This window comes from Cajanus cajan, chromosome 10, assembly GCF_000230855.2.
Source record: "Cajanus cajan strain Asha chromosome 10, NIPB_CcT2T_4, whole genome shotgun sequence".
Taxonomy (NCBI): Eukaryota; Viridiplantae; Streptophyta; class Magnoliopsida; order Fabales; family Fabaceae; genus Cajanus; species Cajanus cajan.
The window spans coordinates 43,515,823-43,533,522 of record NC_138526.1 but is presented as its reverse complement, the minus strand read 5'-3'; the positions used below and the strand labels follow the sequence as shown (position 1 = coordinate 43,533,522).

Below are 17,700 nucleotides of genomic sequence, written 5' to 3'. Positions count from 1 at the left end.
CTGCAACAATAATTTATTTGGATGACCAACTTATCACCTCTTATGAAGGTGTAAACATTTCAGCCATAGTATATTTGAATTAACATAGTCCCAACAATTAATTCATTACAAGAAAAAGTTAAATTTTCGACGGATAATTTCCCACGAACAAAAATCCGTCGAAAATTTCCCACGGATTTAGACCCGTCTGAAATTTCTGACGAAATTTATGACGAAATTTCTAACGAAATTTTAACTGATGGAATTTCCGACGGAATTTCCGACGGATTTAAATCCGTCTGAAATTTCTGACGGAATTTCCCACAGATTTAAATTCGTCTGAAATTTTCGACGAAATTTTCGATGGATTTAAATCCGTCTGAAATTATTAAATAAAATATAAGTCAATTATTTTTCAAATGCAAGCAATCCTGATCCCATCGATACACACAACAATGCACTATATAATATTTTCATTATTATATGGGTGTTTTCAAAATATAAATATATTATAATGAATAAGATAAATATAAATCAGAGTGAGTGAGGTATGGCTTACCTATATATAATTATATGTTTAGGTTATTATAAATTATAAACTAATTAGCGTAAATGTATTTTTTTTACTTATCTTGAAAAATATGAACACATGACATCCAAATTTAAGAATAACATACCTTTTCTTTAATTTTTAAAAATCACTCATCTCTTTGAAAATAACATTATTAATTAAATAAGAGAGAAAAAAGTTAAATTATGTTCTGCAAATCATATATATGTATCTATCATTTATTTCTAAATTACATCCAATACTATGTCATTTTCATGAAAACTTTCATTGATCTTCAATTTTGAAAATAAGATTTTTTTCAATTCATTTTTGAAATTATTACTTAAATTTAATATATTTTTTAAATCACAGTGTGCATGATATTTAAAATAAATTTCAAAAAAGTTGAAATAATGAAATAAGAGATCAAATCTCATTTAATTATTGATATTTGTACTAATAAATTATTTTCTCTTAATAGTATATAAATAGTATTATCTTATATAAGTAGTTGTATGTGTCACTTAAATAAATAAATAAGAAAATTAGTACTCACTTAAAAATTTGAGAAGAGATATACGTATGACGTTATTGAGAAAAACTTCAAGTAGGGGTTAATGGAATTTTTTTCTAGATTAAATCTTCTTTATTTAAAACTTAAAACATTAAAGTTAAAATAATTATACTAAATAATTATTTTTGTTCCTAATAACTGATTGATTTAAAAATCTCTCTTTAAGTTGTAGTAATTTCTTAAATTTACATTTTATCGATTTCTGAATTTTATATTTAAGTAAATCAGTAAAATACAAAGTAACGAGTATAAATATGAGTATTTAAAACTTTAATGAATCTATATATAGAAAGTAGAGATAAAGACAGAGAAAATGAATGGAAGAAAAATAGTTAAAGATATAGTTGTTTGATTATCTATAGTAATAGATAAAGGGAAATATACGTCATCTTGTAACTGATTTTGTCTAAAAAATAATAGATAATCATACCCTTAACTGATTTTTATTTTATATATTCTAATTTTATTTGTAATAATATGATTATATATTTAAATAGTTTAATTTTAATAATTTTTTAAGTATATTTTTGTCTTTTCACTTAAAATATTTGAATTTCTATATTTTAATTTGAATTATTTTTTAAGTATATTTTTGTCTTTTTATCTTAAATTTTTGAATTTCTATATTTTAATTTTAATAGTTTTTTATTTCTATTATTTATTAATTCTTTTTTTAAATTCAGAATTGCATTAAATAATTATCCTATTTAAAGATATTAAATCAATCATAATTATGTAAATCAAAACAAGTTCATTCATACAAAATAAAATGTCATACATAACAAATAAAGTTAGGAGTTCAAATTTAAAAATAACATATAGTACGATCAGTAGAATTATAACATAATGTCTAATAATCAGAATATCCATGTTGTTGATATCTAATAATCAAAGATTGAGGGGTTTCAATACATTCTTAGAATGTAAACTCAAAAAACATTTTAAAAAAATAATTTAATTATAAAATGAATAATCCAAATTATATTTATAAAATAAAAAGTAAGATCAAATTAGAGAGATTAAAATTATAAAATTTTAATAATGTTATAAAACATTAAAAAAGAAAAGAATTAATAAATAAAAAAAAAAGAATTATTAAAATTACAATATAGAAATTCAAAAATGTAAGATAAAAAGACAAAAATATACTTAAAAAATAATTCAAATTAAAATATAGAAATTCAAATATTTTAAGAGAAAAGTAAAAAATATACTTAAAAAATTATTAAAATTAAACTATTTAATTATATAATCATATTATTACAAATAAAATTAGAATATATAAAATAAAAATCAGTTAAGGGTATGACTATCTATTATTTTTTAGACAAAATCAATTACAAGATGACGTATAACTTTATATTAAATGTGAATTTCGTAAATTCAACCGTTAAATTAAAAATCTTTTACTCTTAAATCATATATACAAAATGTTATATTAATCGAAGATGATTTCTTATAAAACAAAATTAAATCTGTTGGAAAATTTATATTTTCGATGATAAAATTTTTGTAGGAAAAGCTATATTATTGATGAAATATTTCAGACAAATTATATTTGTCGAAAATGTAAGAACTGATTTTAAATTTGATATAAAAATATTATGATATTATTAGATAAGATTTTAAGTTAGTATTTTATTAATGGTTGATAATTAAAAAATAAAACAAGGATAAATACATTTTTTGAATTTTATATGTTTGATTTAAGATAACTTACAAAATAACTCTTGGTAAAGTTATTCCGCTCAATAACTCATGACGTGTATTGAATTTTATCGATCCAATTAATTGTTAAATTAAAAGTTATTAAATTTTACTAATAATTAATATAAAAAATTAATTAGTTCTGGAATAAATTATTTGCTAATTAACAATATAATTGAAACATTAATTATTTTAAGTTATTTAACTAAAATCTTATTGACAATTTACTATATGATCTTAATATTTTTATATAACTAATATCTGGTTTTAAATTTGATATGAGAATATTATATATAATTAGATAAGATTTTAAGTTAGTATTTTATTAATAGTTGATAATTAGAAAAAAAAAACAAGAATAAATACATTTTTTGAATTTTATATGTTTGATTTAAGGTAAATAAATATATTAAATTAATTAATAATTTATTTAAAATATTAAAATTTAATTTATAAGTATGTAATAAATAAATATTTATAATTTTATAAATTATATTATCATTATAAATTATAAAATTAAATAATTCAAATTATAATTTTAAATAAAAATAAGTAGATGTTAATTATAAAAGTAAGTACATATAAATAAATAATAATTAAATATATCATTATTATTATTATTAATTATTATTATTTGTAATATAAAATTATTATATATTATTATTATAGTACAAATATGAGATTGTATATTTGAGGATGACTTAAATGAATTAATTTGTAAAAGTTATACTGACAACATACATATATATTTCGGTAACTTACTCATCAGAACTTCACAGTTAAGCGTGCTTGACTTGGAGTAATACAGGGATGGGTGACCTTCTGGGAAGTTTCCCAAAAATTGCACAAGTAAGGATAAAACACGCTAAACAATGAAATATCGTGAAATAGAACCCTTGAGAGGCCAAATATGAGAGTTGTTACATTAATAAATTTATTAGAATTAAAAAAAAATTATAATTTTCCACGGATAAATCTGTGAGAAAATCCGTCAGAAAGTTACCCACGAATAAAAATTCGTCGGTAAATATTTCAGACGAGCAATTTATCGACGGATTAGTGTCCGTCGGTAATCCGTCAAAAATATGCACTATTACCCACTGATTTTTAGCATTTCCCACGGTCACGGATTCTGTCCATCTGTAATAGCGAATTTTCTTGTAGCGATTATATATGAACATTCAAATATAATGCAATACTTAATGTTTTCTTTAATGTATATATGCAAGAGTGCTTTTACTAATATTTCAATGTTTTATATCAAGATCTGTTATGAATCTATTAATTAATTGCTTCCATTTCTTGCATGTAATGTCTTGTCTTAAACAAAATCATAACATACGTAAGGTATTGATGCATATGGTACTTGAGAATTTTTCATCTTCTTGATTTAATTGCTAAGACCCATAGTTTAGGATAATTTATAATAGGTAGAAAGTAGGATAAAAATTGACTTATATACTCTTACATATTATTGCAAGAACTTTTGTGAGTGATTCTTTTAGAAGATCAAATTAATCATATTATCTTTTTGTTTTAGTTAATTTGCGTCTCTAAATTCTTATTTGCAATCCTATTTTTTTTTATGGAAATACAATTATGTCATTTCATTCAAAATAATTGGAACAATACAAGAGGGAATAAATTCAAAAGTGTGAGAGCTAGCATAATATCGTGACGCCCTAGCTAAACAGTGAGCGACCCGATTGGCTTGCCTCGGAATGAACTTTAGTGATAAGTTCGGATGATTGTGTAGCAATCTTCTACACTTATTAAGAAGAGACTCATATTCTGAGTAGTGTGATTGAGTCCTAGATAGAGCGTCAAGGACAGATTTACAATCCGACTCAAGGGTTACGTGGAGGAGGCTCAAAGTTACTATCCATTGGATGGCTGTAAGTAGAGTTGTAGCTTCAGCCTCATGAACGGGTGGAAGGCCATGAGCCCAACCAATTTTGGCTGTGAGGAAATGTCCATGATCATTTCGAATGCACATGCTATACCCAAAGCAGGATGAGTCCTGGAAGAGAGCAGCGTCAACACTACAAGAAAAATGATAAATTGCGACGGACAAATTGCGACGGTTATCTAGAAACCGTCGTCGCTTTGATATTGCGACCCTTCATACGACGGTTTTTCAAAACCGTCGCAAAATTGTTCAACATTGCGACGGTTTATCGTAAACCGTCGCAAAATTTGTTTAACAAAATTTGTTTAACATTGCGACGGTTTATGATAAACCGTCGCAAGTTTAACATTGCGACAGTTAATCATAACCGTCGCAAATTTAACATTGCGACAGTTAGTCATAAACCGTCGCAAAATTTTCAGCATTTTTTTTATTAGAATTTAAAAGTTTTTTTTTTAAGTATTATGTATATTATCTTAACGAACTTATATTTTATTAACAATTTTATATATACTTTCTTTAAAAATATAAAAATAAATATGTTAAAATTTATAAAAATCTAGTTTAATTTATTTATGATATAAATATGTTTTTAATATCTAATATATATTTTTAGATGATAATTTATTTTAAAATATATCTTATAATAACAATTCTAAATGGAACATAAATCTTTTGATTTTTCTTAGTTTGATTTTTTTAATCAATATATATAATTTTACTATTTTGATTTTTTCAATCAACGTATACAATAAAGAAAAAACACAAAAGATAAACATGCATAGTAAAAATTTTATTTTATCAAAAAACTTTTTATTTTAATATATTACATTATATATGTGAATATTAAGACATATATATATATATACATATATATATATATTATAATTAAACTTTTTTAAAAAATTAATTCATTATTAAGAAAAAAAAAATTTATTACATGAGAATTAATTTCTTTCAAAAATTTGATAGATATAAAATAAATAAACATTTTTTCTGAATCTATATTTTTATTTTATTAGAATATAATTTTTATTTTTTAAAATATATTATTTTTTTAGATAAAAAATTATGTATATGTCAAATAGTAGTGGGGCAAGTGCCCACTATTCCAAATGTACATTTGTCCCTATATATATATATATATATATATATATATATATAATATAGGGGGTTATAATTATACCAATGTAACTTTTATTAAGTATTATGTTATTCAATAATTTTATATTAAATGTGTATTTTGTAAATCCAACCGTTAAATTTAAAGTTCATATCACTTTATAAGTGTATATCAAATTTTGTTAAAATTGAACAACAACTGGAAGGTAATCAAATTGTTTATATTTTAGTGTATTTTAAAATGAATATATGACATCAATTTTGTTTTATAAAAATGAAGTATCAAACCATCTTGGATTAATATAAAGTTTTGTATATATAATCTTTGAGAGATATGAACTTTCAATCTAACAGTTGGATTTACCAAATTCACATTTAATATAAAGTTACTGAGCGGTGTAATACTTAGTAAAAGTTACATTTAATATATATATATATATATATATATATATATATATATATATATATATATATATATATATATATATATATATATATATATATATATATATGAGGGGGTTTATAATTACATCAGTGTAAATTTTACTAAGTGTTACACAACTCAATAACTTTATATTAAATGTGAATTTTGTAAATTTAACCGTTAAATTGAAAATCTTTTACTGTTAAATCATATATACAAAATGTTAAATTAATCGAAGATGATTTCTTATAAAAAAAAAATTAAATCTGTTAGAAAATTTATATTTTTGATGAGAAAATTTTTGTAGGAAAAACTATATTATTGATGAAATATTTTAGAAAAATTTATATTTGTCGAAAATGTAAGAACTGGTTTTAAATTTGATATGAAAATATTATGATATAATTAGATAAGATTTTAAGTTAGTATTTTATTAATGGTTGATAATTAAAAAATAAAACAAGGATAAATATATTTTTTGAATTTTATATGTTTGATTTAAGATAACTTACAAAATAACTCTTGGTAAAGTTATTCCGCTCAATAACTCATCGTGTGTGTTGAATTTCATTGATCCAATTAATTGTTAATTTAAAAATTATTAAATTTTACTAATAATTAATATAAAAAAATTAATTAGTTTTGGAATAAATTATTTTCTAATTAACAATATAATTAAAACATTAATTATTTTAAATTATTTAACTAAAATCTTATTGACAATTTACTATATGATCTTAATATTTTTGTATAACTAATACTTGGTTTTAAATTTGATATGAGAATATTATATATAATTAGATAAGATTTTAAGTTAGTATTTTATTAATAGTTGATAATTAGAAAATAAAACAAGGATAAATACATTTTTTTTTTGAATTTTATATGTTTGATTTAAGGTAAATAAATATATTAAATTAATTAATAATTTATTTAAAATATTAAAATAATTTATAAGTATGTAATAAATAAATATTTATAATTTTATAAATTATATTATCATTATAAATTAAAAAATTTAAATAATTTAAATTATAATTTTAAATCGAAATAAGTAGATGTTAATTATAAAAGTAAGTACATATAAATAAAGAATAACTAAATATATTATTATTATTATTATTATTATTATTTGTAATATAAAATTTTTATATATTATTATTATAATACAGATATGAGATTGTATATTTGAGGATGACTTAAATGAATTAATCTGTACAAGTTATACTGACAACATACATATACATTTCGGTAGCTTACTCATCAGAACTTCACAGTTAAGCGTGCTTGACCTGGAGTAGTACAAGGATGGGTGACCTTCTGGGAAGTTTCCCAGAAATTGCACAAGTAAGGATAAAACATGCTAAACAGTGAAATATCGTGAAATAAAATCCTTGAAAGGCCAAATATGAGGATTGTTACATTAATAAATTTATTAAAATAAAAAAAAATTATAATTTTTGACTGGTAAAAAAAGGATTGTAATATTAATTTAGAGGCAGTTGGTGCGATAGTTGATGAAAGGGTCGCAATGTTAATATAGAGGCATTTGGTGCGACAGTTGATGAAACGGTCGCAATTCCAATTTTGCGACGGTTTGTGCAACGGTTCTGATAACCGTCGCAAAATTGCCTGGTGACGGACGACTCTGCGACGGTTCCCAAACCGTCGCAATGTTGTCTTTGCGGCAGTTATAACCGTCGCAATGTAGGTCATATAACCGTCGCAAAATCGTCATTTTCTTGTAGTGCAATATTGCACGTAAATGTCCCTACATGGAGCTTTTTCCACTGTAAATCGTGTATAGGAGGGATCCTTTGTGTTGACGATCTTGCTTGTGCCACTTTCCAATCCTGAAAATGTTGCTTTGCTTGTGAGATGGCTACACCTGAAGGTGGGGCACCCTGATCCCAAACCTTAGCATTCCGACGTCTCCAGATACAACCACACGTGATCACGACTTCAACGATGTGTCTTTGAGATATGCTGCCAAGTAAGGAAAAGATGACCTCTACAATTCCTTCACCTATATCTACTAAGGGTTTAATATGTTGCCATATGTCAGTTGCTTACCATACGATCTGTGCTTCTTGACAACCAAAGAAAATGTGCCAGTTGCTTTCTTGTGCAGCTTCACAGTGGGGACAAAGGGAGGTACAAGGGACTCCCTTTTGCTGAAGGCATTGGCGTGAAGGAAGACAGTCTCTAAGAAGTCTCCAAAGAAAGATTTTCATGTTATGTGGAATAGGTAGAGCCCATAACTTTTTCCAATCACCAGGGAGCCTTGAGATAGAGTTGCATAACAGGGACTCCATAATAAGATAATAAGCAGATTTAACAGAGTACGAGCCTTTCCTGTTGAGATTCCACGTGAGTGTATCTGCTTCGTCAAGCTGGAGGAGTGAGATATCTTTTATTGCATCAACGTCACGTTGGTTGAAAATCCTGTTAATAAGATCAAACTTCCAGGTGCCATTCTCAAAGTCAATTAGGTTAGCTATCCTGGTCTCCTCATACCCTGCTGGAGGCAAAGATGTCACATAGGGCTTACCTTGTTGACGCATCCAGGGATCAATCCATGGTTTGATGCGAAGACCATTACCAATACACCATCGCATGTTACCACTACCTGTGAAGCGTGGATGCTACGCCATGTGAAACTCGGGTTGTGGCCAAGATTGGCCCCCAGAAAGTCCCCTCGCGGGAAGTATTTAGCTTTGAATACACGAGTAACTATAGCATCTTGGTTGGTCAAGAATTTCCAACCTTGCTTCCCTAGCATGGCTAAGTTGAAGCCATAGAGGTTGCGAAAGCCCATTCCTCCGTGTTCTTTCCTTATGGATAATTTTTCCCAGCTAAGCCAATGGATGCCTTTCCTAGAGTGTCTGTTTGAGCCCCACCAGAAAGAGTTTAACATGCGTTGAATCTCATCGCCAAATGATGAAGGAATGAGGAAGACACTCATATAGTAGGATGGAATGGATTGAGCTACTGATTTTAGGAGTGTTTCTCTTCCTGCTTTAGATAAGTGCTTACCAGACCAATGCTGGATTTTCCTCCATATGCGGTCCTTGATGTTGTTAAACAGTGCCTTTTTCTTCCTACCAATCATTGAAGGCAGTCCCAAGTACTTGCCGGTGCCCATGCATTCTGAAACACCTAGGATGGTAGTGATTGATGTTTTAGCAGCAGGTGTTGTGTTACTGCTGTAAAATATTTCTGACTTTTGCATATTAATGGCTTGACCAGAAGCTTTCTCATACTGGTTGAGCATGTTCTTAAGTGTGGCACATTCTTTATCAGTAGCCCTGCAAAAGAGAAAACAATCATCTGCAAATAAGAGGTGGGTGAGTTATGGGGCACCTCTACAAATTTTGATACCATGAATGTCTCCTCTTGCTTCAGCTTGTTGTAGTAATGAAGAGAGACCTTCAGCATATATGATGAATAGATAAGGTGATAGTGGGTCGCCTTGGCGGAGGCCCCTTCCTGGAGTAATAGGTCCTACCTCCTCTCCATTCATAAGGACTTGGAATTTGACCGATTCCATGCATAGTTTCAGCCAGCTAACCCATTTATGATGAAAACCAAGCTTCAATAGCAGGTTGTGTAGGTAGGACCAGTCTACACGATCAAACGCCTTGCTAATATCAATCTTGAGAGAAACTTCCCCTGTTTTGCCATTTTTCTTGCATTTCATGTGGTGAATGAGTTCTATGGCTACCAGAACATTGTCAAGTATTGAGCGGTTCTCCACAAAGGCAGATTGTTCTAGAGAGATGCATTGGTTGAGTAATGGCTTCATGCGGTTCACTAGAACCTTAGATAGGATTTTATAAATCACATTGCATAGTGATATGGGGCGAAGATCTTTCATGGAAGTTGGATTTGCTATTTTAGGAATAAGCACCACATTCGTGTTGTTTAGTTGAGGAGGAAACTCTTCTTGTTCAAGCCAATGAGTGCCAGCAGCAAAGACTTCTAGGCCAAAGAGGTCCCAAAACCGCTTGTAAAAACCTGGATTAAGGCCATTCGGTCCTGGTGATTTGTCAGAGTGCATGGAGAAAAGGGCTGTCTTGAATTCACTGATGCAGAAGGGTTAAAGGAGAGAGTCATTGTCTGCTGCTGTGATTTTGGGGGAGATATGATCAATGACTTGGGCAATGTCACTTTGTTGGGCTTCAAATAGGTCAGTAAAGTAATCTTGAGCAACCTGACAAAGGTCCTATTGGGCTATAACTATCGTGCCATCAAGTTTGGTGAGGCGTTGGATCAAGTTCTTCTTCTTTCTTTCACTAGCCATGGCGTGGAAGAATTTAGTATTTTTGTCTCCATTTTTAAGCCAATACACCTTGGCTCTTTGTTTCTAGAAAGTTTCTTCCCTTGCGAGCAGTGTTGATAAGCGCTCTTGAGCCTCCAAAAATGCTGACACAAAATTGGCATCATGCTTTTCACGTAACTCCAGGAGTTGATGTCGGCAAGCGTCAATAGGAGCACGAAACCTCAAGCGAAGCTGGCGACCCCATTCATCCATGTCTTTGGAACAGGATTTTAGCCTATCAAGAATGTCTGGGAAGTGCCCACGATGCCAACTCGCTTCAACCAGTGGGGATAGACCAGGTTCATCTAGCCATGCGTTCTCAAACCTAAAAGACTGACGAGTACGTAATGTGGTTTGCATGGATAGTTTTAAGAGAATAGGAGAATGATCTGACCTGGCAGCCACTGCGTTGATAAGTCTACTATCTGGAAATTGATTAAGCCAGCTTTGAGTGGCCATAGCTCTATCCAATCGTTCCTCCACTTGTGTTGGTGAACCACGGCTCTTAGTCCACGTAAAATTGTAACCTTCAAGAGGTATATCCACTAGTTCAGAGTCCATCACAGCTTCACGGAACCCCCGCAGTAACCATGTTGGGTGCTCTATCAAACCCCTTTTATCTTGGTTAGATAAGATGTCATTAAAGTCTCCAATGACACACCATGGAAGTGAATTGTCTTGCGCAAGGTAGCGCAATAGGTCCCAAGAATCCTTCCTACGGTTTCTTTCTGGATAACCATAGAAGCCTGTGAGTCGCCATGTTGGCTTCTTAGGATGAGTGACAGAAACGTTGATGAAGTGGGGAAAGTAATTAATTAAGTGACAAGAATATGGTTGCTTCCAGAGAAGTGCAAGGCCACCACTACGTCCGGAGCTATCTACAGCAAAAGAAGAGTCAAAGTTAAGAGCCACACGTATGTCTTCTAAACGTCGTGCATGTACCTTCGTTTCACAAAGGAAGATCACATCCGGGTGGTATGTCCGAATAAGATCTTTAAGGGTAGGAACTGCACACGGGTTGCCTAAGCCCTGACAGTTCCAACTTATGAAACTCATGAGCCCTGGCAGGCCTGGTTTCCAGGGCCTGCCCATAAAAAATGATCAGCATCTTCGGTGTCCATGATTGATGTAGTAGTGTGTTCATCTGCGATTTCAGCGTCGTCGTGGTAGCGACGTTTTCTATTAAGTATAGTAAGGTCATCATTAGCCGCAACAGAATTTTGGTTTGCACGGGTTGAATTGATGGGCTCCTTAGTGATATCAGCAGTTGTGGTTTGTTGTGCATGGGAATTACTGGTAGCGTTGGAGGTGTGGGCCCTGGCAGCCATAATAGCTGGATTCTTAAAAATCTCTATCATTAAATCGTTTCTTTTTTTGTTGTCATGATTATCGGGATAGGTAGGATTCCCGCTTTGGGTGTTGGAAGTAATAGATTGGCCAATCCCATAATATCTGCTAGATCCCGGATTTTGTGGAGAATTCAAACCAGAATCCTCATCACGTAACCAATGCGATCTTGGAGTGGCTGTGCGAGGGTTAGCCCGGAGCTCCGGTCCCCAGCCACGTTGTCCATCGTCTTCAGATGTGTTGAATAGGAGTTCACAACTATCCTCCATATGGCCTAATAGATCACATACAAAACAAAAGGGGCCTAATTTCTCATATTTGAATAAGACCACCGTAGCCTCGCCTCCCGGTTTTTTTATACGTTTTGATTTCTTTAAAGGCTTTCTGACATCAATGAGAACTCGTACACACATATATGACCTCCAAAACGTAGTCGTGTTTCGTGAGTCAAACTCCAAGAATTCACCGATGTGATTGGCTATATTTTGACCCACAGAGGAGGAGTTGAAACCGGGTGGAAGTTGATGAATTTGCACCCAGAAAGGTACAGTGTAAAGCGGTATTTGATTTGGAACTTCTCCGTCTTTGATGATGCCCAGTATGAGTAGATGACGATCAAATGACCAAGGGCCTATGCGTTGCATGTCCAGTGGGTGGTAAAATTGGAAGAGAAAGAGACCAGAGTCTATTTCACGTATAGAAACACCTTTACGTGGATGCCAAACTTCTGCCATGCGTTCCTTCATCATCTGAGTATACGTATCTGGCGTTCAGTGAGGAACCTTCCTACCAAGCATAAAGTCAGATCTGTCTCAGGTCCAACAATGGTGTCTTCGGTTATGATAAGGTCTTTGTCATCCTCTATCACCATAGCATTGAGGTTGAGTGGTTCCATACCTGGGAGTGGGGAAACAACGTAACAACGAGTTCACGATGCGGACGACGTGCGGCAACTAACGTCTCATAGAGAGAGAGGGCATCTCACAGAGAGAGAAAAAAATTATTTGCAATCCTAATTCTTTTATATATATATATATATAATTTCTTATCTAATTTGAGTCTTCATAGTTTTGATTTGATATTTTTTAGAGGTTAAGACCTAATACCAACATGTCATCCATAAACAATGACAAAATGATGAGATCATTATCATCAAGCTTATTATATAGTATGTATATAAGATGATCTAAACTCAATATGTTATAATATTAAGGTTAATGGTGAAGAAATCAAATCTCTCATACCAATATCTTAGCATTTACTTTAGATTGTATAAAGATTTGGCCAACCTTCAAACCAAGTTTACATTTTCTTATTCTTTAAAACCTTTTAGTTGGAGCATGTAAATTATATCTACAATGACATTTTTTTATATGTCATTATATGTAATAATTTTTATAATACATTGAATTTGTTTGTTTATTGTACTTTGTGATCTCGTTAGATATATTTTCTTTTTTATCTACATTATAGTTTTGTATTCGGTGTTTTCATTTACATTATGCAATTCATTTTTTTTGCAAAAGCTTGCATCTCTAAAAATAACCTTACATTTTCTTTTTACATATGTACAACCAATAAAAATCAAAGCAATAATTATATTAACGATGAAAGAAATTGAAAGAATAATAAGTTAATAAAAATATTTTAAAGAAACTAAAATATATCTCATTTAGTGTTTTAAAAATTTGACCATATGAATTGGCATATTATTTTAAAAAGTGCATAAATCAATTCTAGATGTAACCGCCAATTTATTGGTATGTAAAAAAAAATGTTAGTTTACATTTGACAGATAATATATCTAATCAAATTAAGAGACTTAAATCAATTAAACTATTAGTTCTCGATCTAAGTTGATTTTTGAAATAATGGTCTTTTTATAACTTTTCTTCATTGGATTGACTAATTTTAGAAGTAAAATAATACCTTCAATTATGATTTTATATTCAAGAATGGAATTAAACCTTGATTTAGTTAAAAAATTTAAGTGTCAAACCATTTGTATTAATATCATTTGATTTTTAAATACTAGAATCATTAATATTAGGGATTATTTTAAAAAAATTGTATAAATTTTAGTTAAATTTAATGCTACTAACTAATTAACTATTTTTCTTAAATCTTGGTGAATTAGTTAATTAAGTCTTATAAAAAATTAAAATATATATAAGATATTTGAAATTTATTTACATACCATGAACTTTTAAATGTGTTAACATTTAAGTTTAAACACAAATAAACAACTAATACGAGAGGTATGTTGTAATTAAAATATTAATATGGTGTGACAATTGACAAATAATCATGTTACTTAAGAGAGTCTAATTCTTATGCTCACATGTACAAAATTGAAAGAAAAAAAAATAGTTCCTTAAATGAATCTTATAGTGTATTAAAATATTAGTCTCTTCCCTTCGACGAGGGATATATTCTTGGATTAAACCAAAATGTTATAATAAACTACGTTTATGAAATCTAACTTACCTAATAATATTGATCATATCAGAAAACATTAAAATTCATCCACTTGAAATCATACGACATAAATTACCAAGTTACTAAACACGAACCTAATTAAATATCCTTATTGCAGTCAAGGAAGTTAACATCAACCATGATGACTTATTGACACAAATTTACCATTTGGACAGAGCTATGCTTAATTTCAATTTAAAGATCACACAAAGAGATTTAGGATTTGGAAGCTTTAAGTTCTTGTTCGATGACAGAAACGAAATATTCAAATTCGGTACTTCTACACACAAAGCCAACCTCAAGTCCTCCTTCCTCATCTCCACTTTCAGTTAGAGACATGCACTTAAAGGGATGCACCATTTCCACTTTGTTAGGCCTTCCAAATCCAAAATCAGTCTCATAAACAGTGAAGTTGGGTGACCCTGTAACTAGCAATGTACTTCCCAACACAAACATCTTCTTAAACGACGCCCTCCAGTTTTCTGCATCTTTAAAGGGTTCACTTCTCATATCAGTCAATGCCTTTTCAATGGCCTTGACCGCATTCACAAAACCACTCTCTCCCTTGAGATCCTTTCTCTTTAGCATTGCATAACATAACGTTAAGCAGTTTCCAAAATATGTTTTTGGCACAGGATACTCAAGGCGATCTCTGCAATCTGCAGCAAAACGAAAATACTCCTCTTTCTCCTTTTCTTCTTCATCATTTCTGCATCTTGTTCTAACCGAACAAGCCCACACAAAAGCACACGTCACCACAAATTTTGATACATATTGTGGCACGTTGAATTCCTCACTTTCCTTCCACTGGTCCAACACCCATCTTTTCAGCCTCTCGATGTCATCTCTTCTAAAAACAATCGTTGCCTTAACAAAGTCCTCATCAGCATCACCACCGGAACTTTTATAAGTTTGACCAATGAGTTTTTCCTTCCAAGTTGACCTCTCTTCAAAATAGTCTCTTAAGAAAATGGCCTCGAGTCCATTGGGGTCCTTCAACACTCCCCTAGCAAAGCACGGTGGAGACTTCTCCACAAGTGTCAAGTCAACGCCACCGCTTCGACAAATGGAAGACCAACACTTCATGAAATGACTGCAACACTTACCATCCATCACATGACAATATGTGATGGCGATGCAAAGGCCATGGTTGGGGAAAACTGTGACTTGCAATGCCACTAAAGGGAAAGTGAACGTGTCATCATCATGCACGTTTGTGAATGTCAGCGTAGGAACCAAGTGATCCAAGTCTTTGAGACTTTTGGGGTGGTTGGATGAGAGAAGTTGGAAATCAGCTTGGGACTCAATGATGGTGAAGGTGACAGAGTCATGATCGGTGCAGCGAATGAAGGGTTTGTGGGGTGGTGGTGGACAGAGGAGATTTCCAGCGAGAGGGAAAAAATGTTGAAGGGTAAGAGAGAGAGAGTGTTTGAGAGTGGGGAGTGTGGTTTCACAGAAATGTTGTGTGGAATGGGAAAAATGATAGAAAAATTGGCGTTTGACGTAAATAGGACCGGCTAAGGGCAAGTCAAGGAAAGAGAGGGGAAGCGACGAGGTTGTTGCTGATGATGCTGAAGCAACCTGAGATTTCTCAACAAGCTTGTGTGCTCTTCGCACTTCCATTTGTTTGACGATATTTGAGAATTCTGAAGGAAAGCTATTGCAGAGATGCATTCGTACCTGTATGTACTGCATATTTATAGAAAAATAACATTTTTTTTAAGAAAGAATCAACAGATTTAAAATTATAGAGTACGCAAAATAGATAAACATGGTTTAACTTTTTATTAGAAAATATGGTCATATTATTTTGAATAAGACAGAAAGAAAATTTTGTCCCACATTTATCAATTGCAAGCATACTTCAGAGATGTAAGTATATATTAATTATATGAACTTAATTGGAAAGCACTCTATCATGTAGTCATAAATTAAAATAATCAACTTTCCATAATATATAATTATTTAAAAGATTATATTTTTAAATATTAACAATCCAAGAAAACGATGAATTCAAATAATTTCAAACCAAAAATTTCAGATTAGCTTAATTCATTGGTTTGAATCGGATTGAAAAAAATGTAAAGAGTTGGATTATAGATTTTTTATATTAAAACCTAATTAATCCGATCTAATTGATAATTTTTATATATTATTATTTTATATTTTATATTTTTATAAAAAAATTAGTTTATCAATAAACAAATTTATTGTTTGAACTAAAAAGTCAACTAAATTTTTCATTCATTTTTAACATTATAATATTTCAATCAACATAATAGTCTATAAAATTTTATAGTTATATATTTTTATTTCTCTTCAATTTGTTAGATTTAGAGTTTAAATATAAGTATGTTAAGACTACTCGTATTGTTGATGAGAATGAATATAACATTATTTTTTATTTTTTAACTTATAACTTTTTAAAATATTTTTTATTATAAATTTAATTATCTAATTCAAATCAATCTAATTATAGTTGGATTAATTTAGTTTGGAATGTAATTATTTTTTGAGAAATTCAATTAACTGATTTAGTTAAATTTAATCAGATAAGGTAAGGGAAAAAATAACATAAATCCAATCCAAAATCTTCTGTGCCACCCGCTAATAAATATAATAAAAAAGTATCAAAATAGATTCATTCTGTACCTTTTCTTTACGTGGTTGAAGGATTCAAAGTTGAAATAATAGTTGCCAGAACGTATATGACACGCTTATGTGACAAACAATTCTGATGAAATTTGTGTTACATTGTATTTGTATTTGACTTAATAATTATCTAAAAATCATATTAATTAGTTAATAGCGTGATTTTTTTACAGTAGTAATATATGCAAGTTATTTATTTATTTTTTTAAAGTTACTTAATTCTCACCGCTCAAGTTTTAAGTATTTTTTCGACGGACTCAATCATAAAATAAAATTACATTTTTTAACTTATAAAATCGAGACATAAAAATGAAATTTTTCTTGCACTTTACAATCTAAATCTTAATGTATTATAAGGGAGGTTATAAATAAATCGCTATCAATTTACAATAATCAAGAGTTTTGGCCTTTTCATTTCATTACAAATTGAAATGTATAATAATATTGTATTTTTTTAATAATCACCTTAAAAAAAAATTTATTAATTGATATATAAAAAATTTCTACCCAAAGTACATAGAAAGAAATTTCAATATCTATATGCAAGAACCTGTTGTATTCAACCGTTGATTCCTTCAAATGTTATATAAATGGTTATTGTCATTGTTATAAACTTACGTATCCAAGTAAGGCAAGT

The 17,700-nt window shown here is 29.9% G+C and overlaps 2 protein-coding genes across 2 annotated transcripts; both read right to left on the bottom strand.

The window, feature by feature from the left end:
* Positions 1-10,631: 10,631 nt before the first annotated feature.
* Positions 10,632-11,642, bottom strand: LOC109791570 (uncharacterized). The gene has a single exon (XM_020350878.2). It carries the CDS (start codon positions 11,640-11,642, stop codon positions 10,632-10,634), a length of 1,011 nt encoding a protein of 336 aa, XP_020206467.2.
* A 2,787-nt stretch (positions 11,643-14,429) lies between these two features.
* LOC109791579 (coumaroyl-CoA:anthocyanidin 3-O-glucoside-6''-O-coumaroyltransferase 1) lies at positions 14,430-16,122 on the bottom strand. The gene has a single exon (XM_020350886.3). The coding sequence runs from the start codon at positions 16,104-16,106 to the stop codon at positions 14,628-14,630; it is 1,479 nt and encodes a 492-aa protein (XP_020206475.2). The 5' UTR covers positions 16,107-16,122; the 3' UTR covers positions 14,430-14,627.
* Positions 16,123-17,700: the final 1,578 nt, after the last annotated feature.